Source organism: Scophthalmus maximus, chromosome 17, assembly GCF_022379125.1.
Source record: "Scophthalmus maximus strain ysfricsl-2021 chromosome 17, ASM2237912v1, whole genome shotgun sequence".
Classification (NCBI taxonomy): domain Eukaryota; kingdom Metazoa; phylum Chordata; class Actinopteri; order Pleuronectiformes; family Scophthalmidae; genus Scophthalmus; species Scophthalmus maximus.
The window spans coordinates 17,946,075-17,966,551 of NC_061531.1; the positions used below are offsets into that span (position 1 = coordinate 17,946,075).

Sequence of the window (20,477 nt, forward strand, 5' to 3'; positions counted from 1 at the left end):
CTGCTGCTCTGTAGATTGTATTTATATTTCATATTTTGTACATATATCTTTCCACTGGCTGCTGTAACACACACACACATTTCTCCGATGAGGGACTAATAAAGGATTATCTTACCTTATCTTAACTTAAACTATCTTATTTACAGTATCTTGTGACCACATGTGGGCTGGGCATATACATAGGATTTGTCCTTTCATGCTTCAAATAAAAACCTCAAAGACCAAACTGGAAGTGAATTTTGTTTGCTGCAAAAAAAACAACCTAAACATACATTCGGGTGAATGATTGAGCGTCTACATAATTTTGGCCACATAACGAGATCAAACTGGGACACGCTCCTGCGAGTCGCTCCATGTTGCACTTCATCATTCTTACACAACATGTGAATTATGGATTATTAGTCCATTAAACTACATAACTTATTCAACTACATGACTGAACTTGTCACGTCATGAATATAAATATTTATATTTATTCCAGTCATGTCGAACGAACTCGTCCACGACCACTAGGTGGCAGAAGCAGAACACTCTGCCGGCTCCACGGTGGGACTTTTGGGATATTTCCTTTTTTTTGGGGGGCAGGCGATGGTGTTAAAGATGATTTTCACCCTGAAATTGTTTTTTGATGATAATGTTCACATCCTGAATCTAATTGCGTTTCGGGCGCCGAGAGCCTCGTCACACTCGAGTGTGTCTGCTCACTTGTGCCCCTGAAGCAGGAGATGAAATAGAAAGCTGGTAAATACATATTTCTCAGGGGCGATAATAATGAGGGAAAGTCAGATATTATTGAGTCACAACTCAACATCTGGTGGTGAGAACACACACACACACACACACACACACAGACAGACACACACACACACACAGACAGACACACACACACACACACAGACACACACACACACACACACACGCGCACACACACACATACACACACAGGCACACACACACAGACACACACACACACACACAGACACACACACAGACACACACACACACACCCACAGCAGCAAGTGGCCTGTTTGATCCACTATCAAGCCATCAGATCTAATCTGCGCCGCCTCTCAGGTGATGCTGTGCGGCCACAAGGCCGCGGGGTAATCTCCCCGGATGACTTTTCTCATAATGTAACTTGCACCAAGTAGATATCTCCGTGATGGATGAGCCACAGAACAAATGATTGCATTCTGGAGGCTCCTCTCTAAAGGTTTTTTCCCGCGGCCTCACTTTCATTGCCTTCGCCCCGGATCCCCCCGCAGGTCGTGTTATCTATCACTGAGGAGGGCACACACACACAGACACACACACACACACACAGACACACACACACAGACACACACACACACAGACACACACACACACACACACACTCAGTCCCCGACCTCCTTCACTATTCTGACTCTGATTGTGTCTTTTATTATTCATTTGTCTTTTTTTATTTACTTTTTTTTTTAAATTTCGCATAGGTTTTTTTTAATATATGTTTGCACTGGTAAGATTGAGTTCAGATTCAATTTATTAATTTTATTTGAGAAGTCTTCACACATCCAATTGTACCACCTGTTGGATCAGCAGAGAGAGTTTCATCTTCCCTTTATTCAGGTTTTAATTATTTAAAAAATCCTCATCATCTTCGTTCACATTCTCCCGTATGTGTCACATGACATGAGGGAAGAGAAGAGTAATTTCTGTCCCACACACCTTTTGACCGGTAAAAAATTACATATCAAATTGGTTTTCGTCAACTCTCATGTAAGATAATGGGACAGATGCAGTGCCAGCAGCTGTAAGAACGTCCATCCATCCATCTTAGACGGAAATAGAATTATCAAATGGACCTCCACCACATTTAGTTTGTACATTCATGTTCCTCTAATACCATCTTCCCGTCAAATTTTTTATTTTGTGATTACTGTTAATTACAAACGGTGGAATCGGTCATGATGAGAGTGTGTAGTATTTAGATGCACACGTACCGGCGCTGACTGCAGCTGCCGCCTGGCAACACCGGCAGTGAGTGTGTGTGTGTGTGTGTGTGTGTGTGTGTGTGTGTGTGGTTTCCAGCTGCCTCCTGTCCAACGCCACCCTGTCCACTGCACCTTCACCAGCCGCCCACACGCTGCTCCTATCGCCTGAACGCAGCCACGACAAGAGCAGGAGGAAGCTCAGAACAGAGGGAAATGGCAAATGTTATGATATGAAATGTTCAATGTTCTCTATCGAGGTAGAGCAGGTCGCGCCGTGGGGACGATGGTTCGATCCCCGGCTCCTCTAGGCCGACCCCTGTGTGAGTTTGTGTGTGTTTCTGGATGGGACCTGCGGACGCGGCTGGGGTCGACTCTCAGTGGCCCGCCCCAAGTTACAGTAGGTTGTTGGGCTTGTCATTACTCATTTTGGCGTTTTGATGTTGGCCGAATTATTCACATGTAATTTGACGCAGGCGACGCGACATCGGCGCTGACCCCTCTGATTGTTGTCGCAGCTCGTGCAGCGCCTGACATGAAACTCTGCCAAAGCTAATGAGACTTTGGACGCATTATCCCACCAGTAATATCAGTAGTTGTACTTTTTGCATGTCGTTTAAATGTGCCCCCCTGGGCCCCTGATCCAAACTTTGCCTGCAGGGGGAAGTTCTATAGGTGGTAAGTCCATCATCAGGTATCATCACTCAGTGAAATCAGCTCCTGTATCGTTTCCGTTTCTGTCACCATGGCGACACGACGTGAGCTGTCACCAGCAGCTGCTGTGGGTTTTGGGGACCTGATTGGAGACGGAACCATCGTTTGGTTTAACAGTGGAAATAAACCTGGGTTAACGACTCTTGTCTCGCAGAGAATTAAGTCCATTTACTCCTGAATTAGTTTCCCAATTACGTCGCGGATGGCAACATAATCGCCGGCTGTTTTTTTTATTTCATTTTCATGCAGTTGGAATTAAACGGCGACGTGGTGGACGGTGGATCCACGACTGGAGCTTCATGGCGGCGGGTGTGTCCTCGAGTCGAGATGAGGTCGCACTGACTAAAACAAATCAGAAAAATATGAGGTTTTATGCAACATGAAGCTTATAAATCAATTTTTGTGTTCGCACTTTACTTACTGTCTAGATGTTACATGTGTGAAATACACAATGAAACTTTACTGACTCGTGTGGAGGCGATCGAGGCGGACGCAGGAGTGACACATTTCACCTGTACAGTAGAATATAGAAGTATTCCACAGCTCAACAGGCGAAGATGTCTACTGTGTGACTTTGGCACCTGACCGAACTTCACAGTCACCAAACACCTCGGGACAGTTCACTTCTCAGCAGGCTGCGGTTCAGTACGGACAGGGAGCGTGAGGGAGGATAGAGGAGAGCTGGGATTATCAGTCCGTCAGTCACTGTACCTGCACAGCTCACAGCTCCTCTCTGTCTCGCACTGAGCCGACAGTCGGTTTGGTGACGGACAAAAGATGTGAAGGCCGGAGAAGGGAGAAGCCTTTAAGCCGTGTCGGACTGTAAAGTGGACAGACTCTTTCCTGCCGGCAGAGGGAACCCATGTGATTCATATCACACTGCACGTCCAGGTCACAGCGAACTCACATTGCATGCTAGTAGGTCATTCACTGGAGGCCAGAACCGTCTACAGTATCTCAACTCACTGTGATGTCACCCGTTGGTTTGTGAGCTGCCCATTTGAGTTTTGCATCTTGACCAGCGCCATCTCTCCATTTCTCGGAACCAAATGAAGTAGCACCTGTAGCCATGCACCGATTGGACAGGACCAGGTGTCAATCACGCTGCGTCTCCACGCTCCAATGTATACGGAGCTTTATCGTCTATTTAACTCTCAACGAGACGACAATTTACAAAATGAACATCGTTGCTGTACTGAAGAAGACTTGAAACTCCTCAGGAAAGAATGTTCTGAGTTCATGAAGTTTTATAAATCAAGTGAGAAGTAGAGTAGAGTAGAAACAGACTTATTTTTGCAACAGGTGAGTCGCCCCCTGCTGGTGATTCAAGAGAATACAGGCGTCAGGCACTTTGGTTAAAGTTTGTGAAAGATCAAGATTCTGGTTAAATCTTACTAAAACACATTTTGATATTGATATTTCTGTATTGAACCAAACTATGACAAACAGCAAGGTGCGGTGTACGAGGCGTGACACTGTCATCTTGGTCGAGTCTGCATGTGAGGAATCATGTGGAGAGTCGTGATTTCAAACCCGTCAGTGAGATTTCACCTCAAACGTCATTCTTAATCCGACCAACCAGATTGGTTTTATGAAACATATACTCACGAGCCAAGCTTGAGTCTGAATGTGACGGTAGGTCTGCATCGTGCACGCCAACCCACGACCCAACACACACACACACACACACACACACACACGCACCGATTTGCAAATCTCTCTGAGGGAATTCGCACGGCGGCTTCAGCTCATCCGACCGTGACGACTCGTGAGGCGTGTGGGATGTTGCGGCCTTGTCTCAGTAATTATCGCGGTGCGCACAGACGCCCTGACACACTTTTGCAAAAAAGTCTCGCTGAGGAATTTTCAAAATATGTTGACACTCGAAAACTCGCTGAGAGAGCCGGTTCCCGGCCCGACGCTGATTTCCCCCGAGCGCGTCAGGAGCACATGGAGAGAGAGAGAGGAGGCGCCGCGACGGGTCCGTGGCCTGTGATTGAATTAGTGATCAGCTCTCTTGAGCAATAAACAGTCAACAGGTGATTAAATATGATTCAGCCTCGGGTGACAGCCGTGAGTGTGCGGCGGCATATCGGGCCTGGCTGAGCATCTTCGGGGCTCCTGTTGTTCTGGTGTGGAGGAGAACAAACACAACTGTCAACTGTTTTTTTCTAATTCAACAGAGTCAATAGACTCGTGTCTATGAGAGCTCATATTCAGTCAGATAGAGTCCGCAGCTCTTCGCAGATCTGGCGTCTGCTTTTGAAGTTGAAAATTCAATTATCTTCTCAATGTTGCGTCTGCCAGATAACGTTTGCGCAGACGTTAATAATAGATGTCAAGGTTAAATGCTCTGTCCTTTGGATTGGGCCCGACTCAGGTGCAAGTTGCTCAGAGATACTGTGAGATTGTCCTGAGGACTGGGAATTAAATTGGCTGTTTCCACATTGTCAATGATAATTGCTCAACTGTTGAAAGAAAAGCCCTCAGGCCGAGGTTCAAAAAGTGTCCTGATCTGCAGATCTTATGTTTGGTAACCATAGAGATTATTGTGAGGATCATATTTAGGGGGGAAAAGGACAGTACAGATTAATAGTTCCTCAGTATTCATTACACAACCTCCCTAATTTCAGGTAAGATTCATTTTCCTTACCATCCATCACCTAGGTATCTAATCCATATCCAGAGTTCCCACTAAAGTATAACAGACGAGACCAATCAAATGTTTTACTAACGAAAACTGAAAAATGAAATAATGAAAAATAACACCGGATATCCATAAATTATGAAATCCATACTCATCTGAGTTTGGTCGTGTCGTGTGTTTGAAAAGGTGAGTCGACCTCTGTGCCGTTGCCGGGGCAACTTTTGACACGATGCGAGTCCCTCTGTGATTTGAAAAGTGCGGCTTGAATGAGAAATGTAATGGGTTCCGAAAAAATACGAGAGCAGCAGAGTCCATACCGGAGATGATAACCAATGTTGGATTTTCTTACATGGAATACAAAATGATTCCTGCAGTTAATTAGCATTTGGTTAACGGACACTACATGTGGTCGACCCGGACGTTTCCATCACGCGGCCTCAATCTGTCTCTCTTCGTTATACTTCCTCCCTTCAGCTCTCCAGTGGTTTTTCTCTCCTCGCTGTCTTGGTGCAGACTCCAATTATCTCTCATTCTTCTTAATGTGCTCACACGGCGCCGACTCTCTTTGTCCGACATGAGTGCGAGCATGTGATGCCTGATTAACTCCGAATGCCGAGCACATTAAATCAAGCTGGCGTCAAATCCGGCGAGGAGATGCTGCAGCTCTGTTCTTTTTTACTGATTATAGAAATTATAGAAATTCAAAAAGACTCAAAAATACCATAACTACATATAAGACGAGGTCATAAACCTCTCTTCTGTTCCTGAGTCGCTGAAGGAATCCTAACAGGTGAAGACAACCGATCCCAAGATGCCTCGCTTCTTCACGACGTCACCAAACTCCCATCTTTAGTTAACGTTTAGATTGAGCCCCCTAGTGGCAGAACATGATATGTTGTGCATTTTAAAGCTACACTGTGTAATTTTTAGAATAACTTATTTGGGGAAATTTGATGTATATTGTACATAACTATGTGTTCATATATGTATAATCAACTGTGAATGAGTTTAATATAGTTCCATGAGGTGGACCCGACCTCCCTGCGAGTCGCCACCTTTCTACTTCGTGTTGAACACGGTTGTTGAACTAAACGGTTCAGAATACGTCGCGTTCGCGTTGAATTTTCAGACGCTGCCGGAAACTGGAAAATGGAATCAGCGGCGCACCGCCATAAAGTGTCCCCTGTCGCTCGCTCAGTTGGTTGCCGCCAGAAGATTACACACTGGTGCTTTAAGTCCTTCGCAGCAATCGACACAAACCTATATTAATAAAATGAAACACTGAGGAAGGCAGAGCCACAATATTTGTGTTTCCCCCCCGATTTCAACCCGACAACTGAGACGTGCGTTGAAACAGAATCCTCACAGACCTTGAAAAACTGCGACATGAATCCACAATCTTCCAACTCACGGAATTTATTCCGGGATGTATTTACGTGCGCCTCACGCGTTTGACATTTATTGTTTCTGCAAAAGAAATCTTTTGAGGCAACGCGAGCTCTCCTGTGCTGTTGCTGCGAGAGGTTTCCCCCCTCTGCCGAGGCGATGCGCGCGCTTACAGCGAGCCGCTCGTGGACTGTGGCTGACCTGCAGGCAATATCCGCTGCCTAAATATCTGTTAAATGAGCCGAGACGCGGCCGCAGCCTGCAGCAGCTCCCCGATAAGAGTCTCCGGCAAACGTGTCGCATATTAACAGCAAGTAAACCAAAACCAACCGAGGGGCCTTTTTTTTACACAACGGCAGATGAATTCCAAAAATTCATCTGCCGTTCTGAAGTTTAAGTAATGAGGATAATTCCGCCCTGAGCACGTCGTGCATCTATTAACTACGATCCATTCTTGTTTCTACTTTTGAGGAACGTTTCCTCGAGTTGAATCCTCCAAAAGATTCTTCAACACAGGAGGAATGTGACTTTCACGAGATGGAGGATTGAGTTTGGAACCCAAACCACGCGGAGCGGCGGTGAAACCTGACCAACGCCACGAGTCCGGTTTCAGGCGGATTCTGGTGTGACACCTCTTTGGTCCCGGTAACACTTCCGCCGATATATAAGGAGCACGTGTCACACGGATGTCAGGGGGAAATTGCCCCTTGCCAGGCGGCTGTACACCCGCAGTGTTGCTCGCTGCTAGTTCTCTCTGCAGGAGTCAGTCAGCGCCGAGCAGAGACTGTATATGAAAAGCTCTTCGGTTGCGAGAGACGGCAACGCGCCCGGTTCTTCTGGTGGAGAGCAAATCAAAGCTAGAAGAGAACGATAACTGAGTGATGGTGTTACTCAGTGTGCGCCGCCCCCTATTGGATGTTTCGACATCCACATTAAGACAGTCGCCCCTTTTTCACAGCGGCCATTTTGACACATGGGTGTCGTCGTGTCTTTAGTAACACCTGTGTTCACCTGCGGGTCAAAATGGCCGCCGTGACAAAAGGTCTATTGCGGAGCACGAGGGAGCATTTGGGTCAATGAAAGGACAAATAAATCGGAAGAATAAAGTCGTAAAATAATGAGAATTAAATATGATTTTGGGCTAGGTGTCATTTCAGAGGGGAATATGAGAGGATCAGCCTGTCGCCTGGGGAATGTGGAGCATCTTGGCAAGTGATACCCGACGAAACAAGGTTTTCACAAAAAGCAAAATACTTCATCTTTCATTTGATCTATAATTATCACCGTCAACCAGTCTGACAGATGTTAGAACAGAGGTTACACAACTGTTCCTGGTCTTTCCCTCCTCTCTCCACTCACCGGCGCCGGTCGAGGAAGATGAAGTCCTCTTCTGCTAGAAGAAAGAGAGTGTATTTGTTAAGTGCTGCTCATCGTGGGAACCGTTGGGCTTCTCTGTGATACTGTGAGTTCTCCACCTCAATGCCGTGACTTGAGATGATGTACAGTATGTGGTGATCTGGTGCTGCACAAATAAAAATCATTCTGTAAAAAGAACCACACGGAGGAAACCGCCGCTGTTATGGAGGAAGAAATGGCTGTTCATTTTTTATTTATCCCCCAAAAATATTACCCTTTTTCCCCTCATTAAATTAATGAGTTTATTCTTGCAATATTAAAACTTTATTCTCCCGAAAAATATAATCCAGCTCTCATATGTTTGTTTGCATGTGTGTGTGAGAGAGAAGTGATTTTTAAAGAAAATACTGGTTTAGGCTAACGTACAATTTCTGACAATTTTTTAAATCTTCTGCTTAAATTCCTTTATTTTCATCTTTAATTTTTATTCCTTTTTGATTTTCATTTTAGCCACACTAGCATTTCGACACCTGTAAAACCTCCGCTTGTGTTCAGAGCTGACGCCGACGATGGGATGTTCACGTGCGGAGACGTGAACCTGCCTGTGGACTCCATCTTGTTTTCTTCATTGCCTTCATTTAAAATCCCTTTTGTCATTTGCCTTCTTACCTGTCGCCTCATCATCACGTCACATGAAGCACTTTGAATTGTCTTTCCTGTCGGTGGGTGCGAGAAAATGGAACTCTTCACTGCCAACGCTGCAAAACAACTTGTTCTCATTTAATTGTTTCACATTAAAAACACACACTGAAAAATGCAGCATCACACAATGAGAAAGGAAACGCCGTTCTGCGGTAACAAGTGAAGCCGAAGTAGAGAGAAGGAAACGGCCGGTCTGGCGCCGCGGCAGCTCGGCCGAGCTGAAGCCACAACATGAGATAACGCACGGAGACAGCAGGTACGAGCCACAGATGGGAAATCATAGACCAAACACAGTCCCACAAAGCACTGCGGTTCCTTCCTACCTGCGATGCCACGTCACCGCGACGACGGAGACCATGCTCGGAAAAAACAGAGAACTCAGAAAAAGACACGAAATTGTCCAAAATGGTCTCACGCGAGGATTTTGGTGTAAAGCCGTACAGTATTTATATGTAACTGTTGTTTCTGAGGACAGCGGCGGCTCAGGTCAACCGGCGTCGGGAGAGACGACTGGTGCTCTGAGCAAAGTGCGTCCCCCGCGTCCATCGCGACGTGCCGCTTCTCCGAGATGCCGCGAGCCTGTAAAAGAACATTCCCACCGACTGAGAGTGACAGCATGGCGACGTGTGACCGAGGAGTTGAACCGAACTTCTTTTGAATCAGATTTCAGGCATGTCTGCGTGGTACCCGCTTCTCTGAGAGAGAGAGAGAGAGAGAGAGAGAGAGAAAAACCTCCCACACAAATATTTACACCATCACACAGCAGACGCTGAATCAGAAAAGAAGAAAAAAAAAAAAGGTTCGGTTGGCTGAACTCTCCTCATGGTGCTTTTGTAAAAAAAAAAATATATATTTTTATTGTGAAGCCGCGACATTTATTTTCCCTTCGAGGAGAAATTGATGTCGTCTGTGATTGAAAAATTATAGTAGCTGCCTGAAACAGCATCCGAATGGAGTATAGGTATTAGCGGCCCGGGGCCATATTCATTCACTGCGGAGTTTAGTTCGACCGGTTGCGTTCAGACCTACGGCATTAACATCCGTCCGCCGGTGATCCGATCTCGAGTGGAGGTGTGAACGCACCCGGGATGCACGGAGGTCGCAAACGTGTCGTGCAGTACAGGCCACACTGGCCGACGTCCCCCGGCTCCACACCGTATTAAAACGAAGAGGAATCATATTTAACGTTTACATGGAATCCCAACATTTAGATTTTTTTTTTTATATCTTACTATTTTAAATGTGCAAAATCTAATTACACAGGGCGTCAGTTGGCTCACTGGGCAGCGCCGGTGCCCTCATATACTGTACGGAGGCTCGAACCCTGCGTTCCATTATGCTCCTGAACTCGGAGCTCGGGTTTATCGTTCCAGTGTGAATCACATTCTCTCTCTCTATGTAGAGCAGGGACGTGGGATGGGATCACCGGCGGTCGCTGGAGACGCTAATGCTAATGCCAGGTGTGAACGGGGCTGAGCCGGGCTGCTGCGGGAGCCAGGAGCCAGTGATGAATTCACATAGTCAGAGACGTCTGTGGAGGAGAGCTTAGCCTCCCGTGAGTCATGTAGCCAACATGCCTTCGGTGAACTGAATAAACCAAAACTGACAGGTGGAAAAAACAAATATGCAGGCTGCACAATCTCCATCCTGTTTACAGGTGTTTTGCTCCTCAGTGATGCTCATACCTCAGCGACCCCGTCCACCCCAACATGACTCACTGAGACATGGTTCACTGTTCATCGGGTTCGATTTTTTTCCCGCGACGGAATCGGTCACATTCTGAACGATGACTCCAAAGCGAACCACGTGTTCAATCTGTACATTCGAAGGTGGATGTCTCACCTGGGCCCCGCGTCGCCCGGGGGGGGGCCCTGTCCCCCGCGGACAAGAGAGACGGACGGCGCACATGTACAGTAAAGCGCAGCGTACGCATCGGCAGAAGAGAGCAACAGAGATCGACGCATGCAAAATTTGGACAGTTCAACACCAACTTGTTTGTACAGTTCGTTTGGCAGTGAGCGGCATACGAATGTGTCTGTTACATAGATATGCTGCACGGGGATGAGCCCTCTCTCCGTGGGCCGTGATGTTCAGTGTGTGTGTGTGGAGACTCAGACCCCCACTGCAGGTCTGGCACAGCGGAGGCCCGGCCTCCCTCTGCAGCCCGGCACAGGGTGACGGAGGGGGCCGATAAGTCCGGCCGACAGCTCCTTAATCCCCATTAGTGCCTCAGACAGGCGGGTGTGACAGAGCGTTGTCCTCTGACCGACCCCCGGCCCCCGTCTCCGTCTCTTCCCCTCCCCTGTTGAGTTCCTGCGCGGTGCCTCCCGACGGAGGGTGCGGCGTCACCCGGCGGAGGCAGCCTCTGGATGTGTTTTTGGGCTCGGAGGGGAAGGGGGAGGGCCTCAGCAGGCAATCTCCTCCAGGGTGCCCAGCGTCGTCTGCAAGGGGACGGTCACCGCGTGGCTGATGGACTCCGTGTGGTTCGCCACTGGGTCACAGGAACTCTGGGGAAGAAGATTTGAAGGAGCGGTTATGCAGCCGCCCTCTCTCTCTCCTCTCGACCCGACCGGTCTTGGCAGAAGTTCCGAGTCTGGTTCTGCACATTGTGGGAACTGCGGTGTCTCTCTGTAATACTGTGAGGTCTCGACCCGACAATACAAAGTGCCATGCGCTTACAAAGTATGTTGTGAATTGGCGCCATACAAATCAAATCGAATTGCAATGAACTGAAAAGAGTTCTGGTACAATACAGGTGAACGGCGTGAAGGACAAATTGTAGCAACGAGGAGAATGAGAGACGTCCTGCTCAGGGAAACTTGAAAAGCTGCCATGTTTCTATAAATGCAATCAGAGATAAACCGACAGTTAGTGGCACAGTTAGTCGCCGTGTTCAAAATGGAAATGTCAGTGGCTCGGTCATCCGAGGCTGCGGACACCGTGTTGGAACTGCATTTAACTGAGACTTGACGTGTGCTTGTCAGAGGAGGAGGATCTGTTCTGCCCCATCAAAGACCAGAGGTCTTTCCTGATTTGATCCGGTTAGTTTTGGTTCACACGTTTGCGATGTTGCGAGCGCACTGCAGAACTTCACCTGACATACTGTGCCTACGTCCTGGCGGTCTCACCTACGTACACTGCGTTTCCCTGCTACTTGACTTTGATTGGCTTGTGTCGACGGGCGTGCGTCTGACGTCGGCGTGTTGTTAATTGGCGGGAAGCCTTTTCCAAATCCTCTCTCTCATCCTCTGGGAAAATACATTTCGTCATTTTCATGCGTTTTTTTCCAAGTTGACTTTCTATGGTTTCCTCGGACCAAATTGCAGTGAAACATTTCGTCCCCTCCTCTCCCCAGGTGCAACCGCGGCTCATTTTTACACCTATTTTTCTCGTTCTTTTTCTTCTTCGCTCGCCGCCTCAACTTCCTGTAACTGGTCGGAAATTCCGAACCATCCACCGAAAATAGTTTTTACGCCTCTAACGAACCGGACCATGGCCCAGTTTGATCCGTGTTACGCGGCACATTTTCATTCATTCATTCATTCATCGTCTACCGCTTTATCCATTTAATGGAGCCAATCCCAGGTAACATTGGGCGAGAGGCGGGGTTCACCCTGGACAGGTCGCCAGCCTATCACAGGGCCACATACAGAGACAAACAACCATTCACTCTCACATTCACACCTACGGTCAATTTAGAGTCTCCAATGAACCTGACCCCATTCTGCATGTCTCTGGACTGTGGGAGGAAGACGGAGAACCCGGAGAGAACCCACGCATACACGGGGAGAACATGCAAACTCCACACATAAAGGCCCTGGTTGGTTTGAACCGGGATTCGAACCCAGAACCTTCTTGCTGTGAGGCGAAGGTGCTAACCACTACACCACCGTGCAGCCCCAGCGCGGCACATTTGACACCTCAAATTTTGGTACGTGCCAAAGGCGTCAGGCGTGAAAGCGCTGGGGTGCTTGTTCCACATGCTGGCGCGGAGGCGTTAGGGAGAAGGCAAGGTTCCAAATGCACTGACTGACGAGCGAAGGGTTAAAGGGTCAGACGCTCTTACCACATCCTCCCCGTGACTCTCCTCCTCATCGTCTCGGCTCAGCAACTCCAGGAGTCTGTCCTTCACCACCTGTAGGTCGGGGAATATAGAGTGAGAGGCGCTTCATTCAGGCTTCTCGCCCTTCTCTCCATCACAGGCTGCACAGGAACATTGTCGTTAGGCGGCAAATGTGGCAGCGAACTGTCAATATGTAGTTATTTCAGCATGAAAGCTGCGAGAAGTTACTTCAGGACTGCTCTTGTAAGTGACATGAGTGAAGGCTTCTCATCGCCATTTCTCCATAATCACCATTAAAATGACAGAATAATGAATTGACTGTGTATTTCTGAAACCCCGCGGGAGGCGGAGAACATCACGCGCGCGTCCTCGGCGGCCGGCAGACGCGCGGTAATCTCCGAGGAGCAAAAGTACCACCACGCGGCCCTTCATCTGCGTCGGCGCCCAAATCCAACGCTATCTGCTGTTTCTGTTTTTTCACATTTCATGGCCGACGGTATAAATCTTCACTAGTGTGAGCGTCTGTGCACGGGAGCAGTCAGCTGCTCTGGACTGCGGCGAGACACCGACCTCGTAGGCGTAGTCGAACAGCTCGAGGATGGTGAGGATGCTGGCGCCGATGAAGAGACCCATCTGACCTCCGATGTCTCCTGCGGAGGGCGACACAAACAGGATCAGGGAAATCCATCTTTGAACTCGGCCCCCCAGGAGATGTTCCCCTGGAGGCGGAGCGGGATTACAGAGGCGGCGTGGTCGTCGACGTGGAATCCAGAACGCGGAGTCGGACCTACCCAGCAAGCCGGCGACCTCGTAGGCCTTCTTCTGCTCGATGGTCTCGTAGTTCAGAGCCTCGAAGAACACGTCCAACACCAAGATGTTGTCCCTGCGGAAAGGGGCCAAATCACCCTAATGAATCAGCCAATCACTTGACAAGCAGCCCAATCAGACGCGGTGGCCGCGCCACCGGCAGCTCGACCACTGCGTGGGAGGCGGGCGCGCCCCGACGGACGCCTCGGTAAAAACGCCACGCTCAGCGGTCGCCACTGAGCTCGATTCCGCTGCGTCGTGATTGCTCGTATTTTTTCTCTCTCTCCTCTTAAAGCCCCGCTCATCAGGAAACTTTAAATTGCCGGATGCTGAAAGCGAGAATGTTGACGTGTTGCTTTTTATTCTCTCTTTGAAATCCCCTCAAAGGAAGGCAGACCGCAGATTTGCTTTTTAACCACCCGCGCTCAGAATCAACTTGTTTGTTAGCACGAGGGAGTGGCAGGAACTGAACCCTCAGGTATTTTTCCATCATCGGTTCATTTCATGGCCATACAAGCTCATGACAAAAGCACGTTGTGAGTCTGTGCGTATCGGTTTACATGTTGTCCAAAATGGTCATTTTAACATGTTCCAATGAGATGTGATTAAAGGGAAACATTATAATTATGATTTTTCAGTTTGTCCCTTTCCTCTAGTGTGTTATAGGTTTTTTTTGTGTACGTAAAAGTTCCGGGAAAGTTGAAAAGCCAATAAGTTGCCGGTGTAGGGAGCTCCTCTCAGTCAGTCGTCCGGACGGTACCGCCGTGACAAAGCGACATCGCCATATTATGGAAGTACACAAGACACATTCGCCTGTTCAAGCCTGAAGTGCACTTCCCGTGACGACATACCCCGAGTTTGTTCGCGGACTCTAGATCTTTTGTACGAAAGGAAGAGCCGGTCACTCACGTGATGTACTTCTCCGTCTTGTTGAACTTCTTCTGCAGGTAGCGGGCCGACGTCTTGCTGGGGATTTTGACCATGGACAGCTCCTTGTTGTAGCGGGTCATGTTGCACGGCGTCCTGCACATGCAGTTGCTGCTCTCCACCGACGACAGTTTGGCTGCGGACGCAGGAGTGGGCGATGGAGAGAGACGCGGGGGGAGGATGCAAACAGAGACTTTTACTTGCACACGGAGACACACTGAGGAATACAGTTTAAAAGGAGTAAATGAAGCAAGTGATTCTTGCACTTTTGGGGTAGTAACTTCACGGTTGAACGCACTTATTTGAAATCGCTTTGGACTAAATGCTTCAGCTAAATGGATGTAATGTGATGACATTTAAATACAGGAAGGTCACGGTAAAGTCACAATCAGGTTCAGTGAGAGATCTGTGATAAAAATGGTTATAAAATTGTGGAAGGACAAGCTCTTCATCCTCGCTGAAGACAGAGGTCACACACACACGTCGCACCTACAAACACGAGTAAACGCACTTGATTATGCACACGGCCGCATTCACGCCAAGTCAATGTCATTGCCGACGTCGCGGCGGGGAGAGAACGTGAAGCACCGCGACACAAACACGCCCTCGAGCGGCGTCTGCAAAACAGCCTTCAACCCGACGGAGACAAAGGAATGTGAAGCTCCATTCACAGCTCGGCTTTGACAGTCTGACTCAGACGAGAAAACACACGCACACACGAACACACACACACACACGCACGCACGCACGCACGCACGCACACACACACACACACACACACACACACACACACACACACACACACACTCACTCACTCACTCACACACGCACACACGCACACACTCATACTCACACACACACACACTCACACACACACACACACACTCACTCACTCACACTCACACTCACACACTCGCACACACACACACACTCACACTCACACACACACTCACACTCACACGCACACACACACACACACACACACACACTGGGTGATCTCGTCTGAAGCCCACAGCCTCCTACTTAGCGGCGACTCTCGCTCGTGTTGACGGTGATATCAGGCGACAGCAGCTTTTTCCAGCACGGCTCCGTCAGAAGCTCCTCCTCTGACGTCCGAGGAGCTCGCTCTCCTCACGCACGACGTCCGTGAGCTCGATTTCCGCAGAGTTGCAAAGTTTGCACATTTGCACCGGGGATTAGCGAGTCCTCTCCTCTTTGTTCTCTTTGGACTCCAGAGGGGAAAAACTTCCTCCCCCCCTGTAGAAGCGCCCCCCACCCCCTCGTTCTCAGAATGGAAAGAGCGAGAGGCAGAATTTGATGTTTTCCGCCTTTGGTGGCAGAAACCTGCAGATCACGAGGCGGCGCACTAACAGCCGGCCGGGCCACACACTCACGTAATTGCGAAGGGGGGGGGGGGGGAATTCAATATGACTTCTCGCTGGTCGCCTATTTTCATTCAAATGAGACGTTATTGGATACAAGTGAGCGAGGGCCCCCCTGAATTCAAATGACCTGATTTACTTCCCTCCAATCTTCTCACCTTTGTCCACCTCCCTCACTCACAATTTTCCCCCAAATTATGAATGCATAACCTGCTGCTACTGCGGTGAGATATACAGTACGAAAGACTGTCTGATATATAATCACCTATTTAAGACAGGCAGGTTGAATCATTTGTTCCCAAGCTATAAGAGGGAATTATCATATTTTTTCTCGTTTCCTCAAAGGGAAACGACTAGATAACATGCAGCCGAGAGAGAGAGAGAGAGAGAGAGAGAGAGACCCACATCAAACTCTGCCGTGTGCCTCCTCCTCTGATTGGTCGAGCAAATTGGCACTGGATTTTAAAAAACAAGAGTTTCATTTGCATCCGATGATCCAAGCTGAGCGGGAGCACCGCTCCAACCGTGAAGCCAACTAGACGAGGGGAGGCGACGAGCTGCCCTGGGAAGGAGCAGCAGCAGCAGAAGAACTGGTGGCTGATCACTCTCGCTGCGTCCTCGCTTCCTAGTTGCCTGGAGGTTTTCGTTGCTCTCGGCTTTCCCCCCCCACCAATAATTTTCCCTGGGTTGGAGGAGAAGGAGGAGGAGGAGGAGGAGGAGGAGGAGGAGGAGGGGGGAGGAAGTTTCCACTCACGCACCTGTAACTCCCACCTGAGGTTGACGGAGGTCGTGCATCACTTATCACGCATTTGAATCAGCACATTATCAATGTTTTATTTATGCTTTATGCCGATCTGATTGGACCACGGAGCTGTGTCAGAGGTCTGGAAGACTGTTTGGTTCACAATGTCCTTCAGCTACATGAGGACGAGGCGGAGGTATTTATAGCCCCCGGGTCCTTTGCCACTGCTCCTGCCAAGAACCTCCATCACCTTCCTGCCTGCGTCCAACCACGTGCACATATAAACTAGAGACATGCACTCAAAGCAAGAGTGTGTCATATGTATATGTCATATACGTCTTCGTCATACGAGAGCGGACATTTTCCGCAGGTCCGGCGTCCAACATCTTCTGCATCGGCATTTCAAAAAATCACCGTCTGATGTTCCCTTCCAAATCTCTCCGTGGTCTCACCCCTGCACATTTCTCAGAACCTCTCGCCCCCGACGACTCAGCCGATGGCATAAGAAAACAGAAAAAGACGAGGGACAAGGGCGTTTTCCTGTTTCGGCCCCTCGGGGCCGTTGGACTGGCGGAGCTGGCTGATTCCTTTTTAAATGCAACTGAAGAGCCACTTTTATTCTTCGGCTTTTAACAGGTTTAATCAGCTCCTATTTTATCTGAGTTGTTTGCTTTTAGAGCCGCGTTTAAACTTCTTGTTTGTTTCTCGCGCTTTTGTCGACTCCACAGAAACTAATCACAGGCCCGACGTCGAATCGCCGCGGCCCCCTAATGTGTAGTTAAAGATCTGCTGAGGGGCACGGCAGCGCACTCTTGGAGATTACTCACATAAGTGCGCTGTATAAAAAGTATAAATCCAGCTGGTGTCAAAAACTTTTACAATCTCCACCTCACCTCATAAAAGCCATTTCTTTCTCCTGTAATAACCAGTCGACCCCTCAGACCATGGAGGTGTAATACAGCAGAACCCAACACACACCGATGAGACTAATTTGGACCATTGTTTTGTTATTCTGGAAAATTAATATCCATATTAGACAGCGTCCACTGTTTTTCCTGGGGACGATTTAAGAGAAATCCACACGGAAAAGCATTGCCGGTGATCACATTTTTTCAATGCTTTTTGTAAAACGACCCTTTTATGCGTGACGGTGGAAGAAAATTTCCAAAAGAAGAAAATTGCGAATAATTGTGCATTTTCGTCAGGAGAGGATAGACAATGTTCAAATATTCAAGGAGGACGAACGTCTCTCTGTGATCTTTCTGCTTTGGAAGCCCCGGAGCCTCGATTTGTTTTTCTTTCAACACGTTCCGAGGGATGTAAGTCACATAAAGGCTCATCTGACTTTCATGAGTCATCATCCTCCAGTGTTCGGCTGCGGCAGGAGGGAAAACACTACGACAAGTTTCTTTTAAAGTCAGAACAAAGGAACATCAGATCGATACCTGAGCCAAACATTTAATCACAGTGACAACGTTGATTTAGTGAAGGAGGAGGGAGGCCGCATAATTTAACTAAATGCAGGAAAATATGACCCGTGACCTCAGCGACCATCCGTCCATGAAATTGAACTCTAACACTGTCGTCCCTGTCTGCTCTGACGTTGTCCCTGACTTGATGAGGTCGCACGCACACGCGCACACACACACACACACACACACACACACACACACACACACACACACACACACACACACACACACACACACACACACACACACACACACACACAAGGGGAAACACCTGTGGACCCCGTTCCCTTGACGAATCAGAAAGTTAGCAAGTGACACACACACCGAATCTTCCCGTAGACCTGCAGCTGCATTTCAAACACAGTCCAGTGACGGAGAGCAGCGGCCGATCGCCCCAAAGACATTTTTTATTTCTCACTCCAGTGCTCTGGAATATTCATGACGATACATATTCTATCTGCTCCTGAGCCGAGTCGTCTGCAGCTTAAAAAATTCCCTCTGGCGGCTCGCTCGTCTTTAAAGCAGGTTTAGCATTTTTAAAGGAAATGAACAAACCCTTTCCCCCTGCGAAAAATAATAACATGTAAAAAGGGTAAAGTAAACATGCGTCGTCGTGACTCATATGGCCGTATGAGAGCGTGTGCGCGGACTTACCGAGGGCGGGCTCGGCACAGTCCTTGTACTGCTCGGGCGTGCAGTACGGAGCGTTACCTGGGAACAGTCGGAACAACACGGATTAGAGGAAGGAACCGCTCGGTGGCAGAGATTAAACATTCATGTTCTCTGAAGACTGCAGAGTAAACAGCCCCCGCCACACACATAATCCCGGACTTGTTATTTCAACACCCGGCCTCTGAACATAATCTAATTTCACGCGAAATCTCTCTCCGCAGACGAACGCTTCACCAGCGGAGGCTGTCAGAGTCCGACCAGCCGGGGGGGGGGGGGGGTCTCACCGGGCATGTGCACCATCCGGCAGTTGCAGTTCTCCACGATGTAGCGCGTCTCACAGTCGATCCTGCAGGCGGTCACGCTGTAGACCTGGAAGAAGCCCGACTCCAGAGCCTTGGACTCGCACTCTCCCCACGGGGGAGGCAGGTAGGTCAGCTGCAGACGAGAGGGGAGGCGGGGGGTTAGTCGGACCACGAGGGAGAGAGAGACAGTGCGGCCGGTTTAACTCCGACGCGCTCGCACCAGGGGCCCCGACGTGTCCGCGGAATATAAGATATTAATAAAAAACATACACAGAATGCAATATAACACGTTTTTCCACTTCCATACCTGTCACGGACTGATGGGGAACCAGCAGGAACAATAGGACAACAGGTCATTATTTATTAGTGTCTTTATTCTTTATTTTTTCTCACGTTTCACTCGCTGGGTTTTATTTCCATCTTATTTTTCATTCATTAAAACTGTGTTTATGTTTACTACTATAAGTTTTCATGTCTTTTATGTAAATGTGTTATTGTGAAGCACTTTGAGCTGCATCTCATGTGTGAAAGGCGCTACGTAAAAAAACGTTTATTAATATTATGGACATTTTTTTCAGTATTTCCAAGCTGCATATGGCACAATACAATAACTAAACTATCATGACTTTGACTTTGATATGAAAAAATGGATGGATTTCCCATAACAAAAAAATTAAAATGTAATTTAATACAAATGTTTTGCTTAAATCGGCCATTGTGCTACAGGCCTCAGATATGATGCTGATTTACACTAAATAAACATAATAAGAATAATTGAATAGCCTCCTGCAACCTGCTGCTGCACCAAATGCAGTTTCCTTTCCTTTTTGTTGTTGTTGAGGGAACTGAATTCGGGGAGCGGGGACGGCAGATGAGGGACGGGGGACGGGGGGGGGGGGGGGGGGGGGGGGGGGGGGGCAACGAAGGCGGAGCGGCGTGGAGGCCCATCTGCTCCACCACACGGGGCCGCGCTCCCTCTGCCCGCGCTCCTCAGCATCCATCACCCGTCATCCCCCCCCCCCGTTCCCTTCCATGTCGCCACAACGCCTCCCCCGAGTGACGCTGCTGCTGCGTCTGCCAAAAGGAGCCGTTCTGTCTTGGATGCGGCGAAAGGCAGCAGCGTGCTGCCAGGTGGAGTCTGGCCACGGTTTACTTGTTAGTACTGACAGAGTTGGAAGCGCTGCCCTCTGCCATCGGGCCACGTCGCCGGCCTCCAGATGCACAGATCACTTCGGCGACAGTATATCCGGCCGCAAGCTAAACAGCAATGTCGAATATCACATCCTCCAGGGGGCGACATGGCCGCAACGTCTCCCGTGGTCACTAAAAGCGACG

The 20,477-nt window shown here is 48.7% G+C and overlaps 1 protein-coding gene across 4 annotated transcripts in view; it reads right to left on the bottom strand.

Moving 5' to 3' along the window:
* Positions 1–8,522: 8,522 nt before the first annotated feature.
* Positions 8,523–20,477, bottom strand: part of asic2 (acid-sensing (proton-gated) ion channel 2) — a 228,478-nt gene continuing 216,523 nt past the window's right edge. For 3 of the 4 annotated variants that reach the window (XM_035614325.2, XM_035614326.2, XM_035614323.2), the window contains 7 exons: positions 19,125–19,275; positions 18,823–18,879; positions 14,555–14,708; positions 13,630–13,721; positions 13,409–13,488; positions 12,842–12,910; positions 8,523–11,282 (listed from right to left, as the gene is read on the bottom strand). In XM_035614325.2, coding sequence (XP_035470218.1) covers positions 11,181–11,282; positions 12,842–12,910; positions 13,409–13,488; positions 13,630–13,721; positions 14,555–14,708; positions 18,823–18,879; positions 19,125–19,275 — 705 coding nt within the window. In that variant the 3' untranslated portion in view covers positions 8,523–11,180. The remainder of the gene's footprint in view (positions 11,283–12,841; positions 12,911–13,408; positions 13,489–13,629; positions 13,722–14,554; positions 14,709–18,822; positions 18,880–19,124; positions 19,276–20,477) is intronic. The other variant, XM_035614324.2, reaches the window with a different exon arrangement.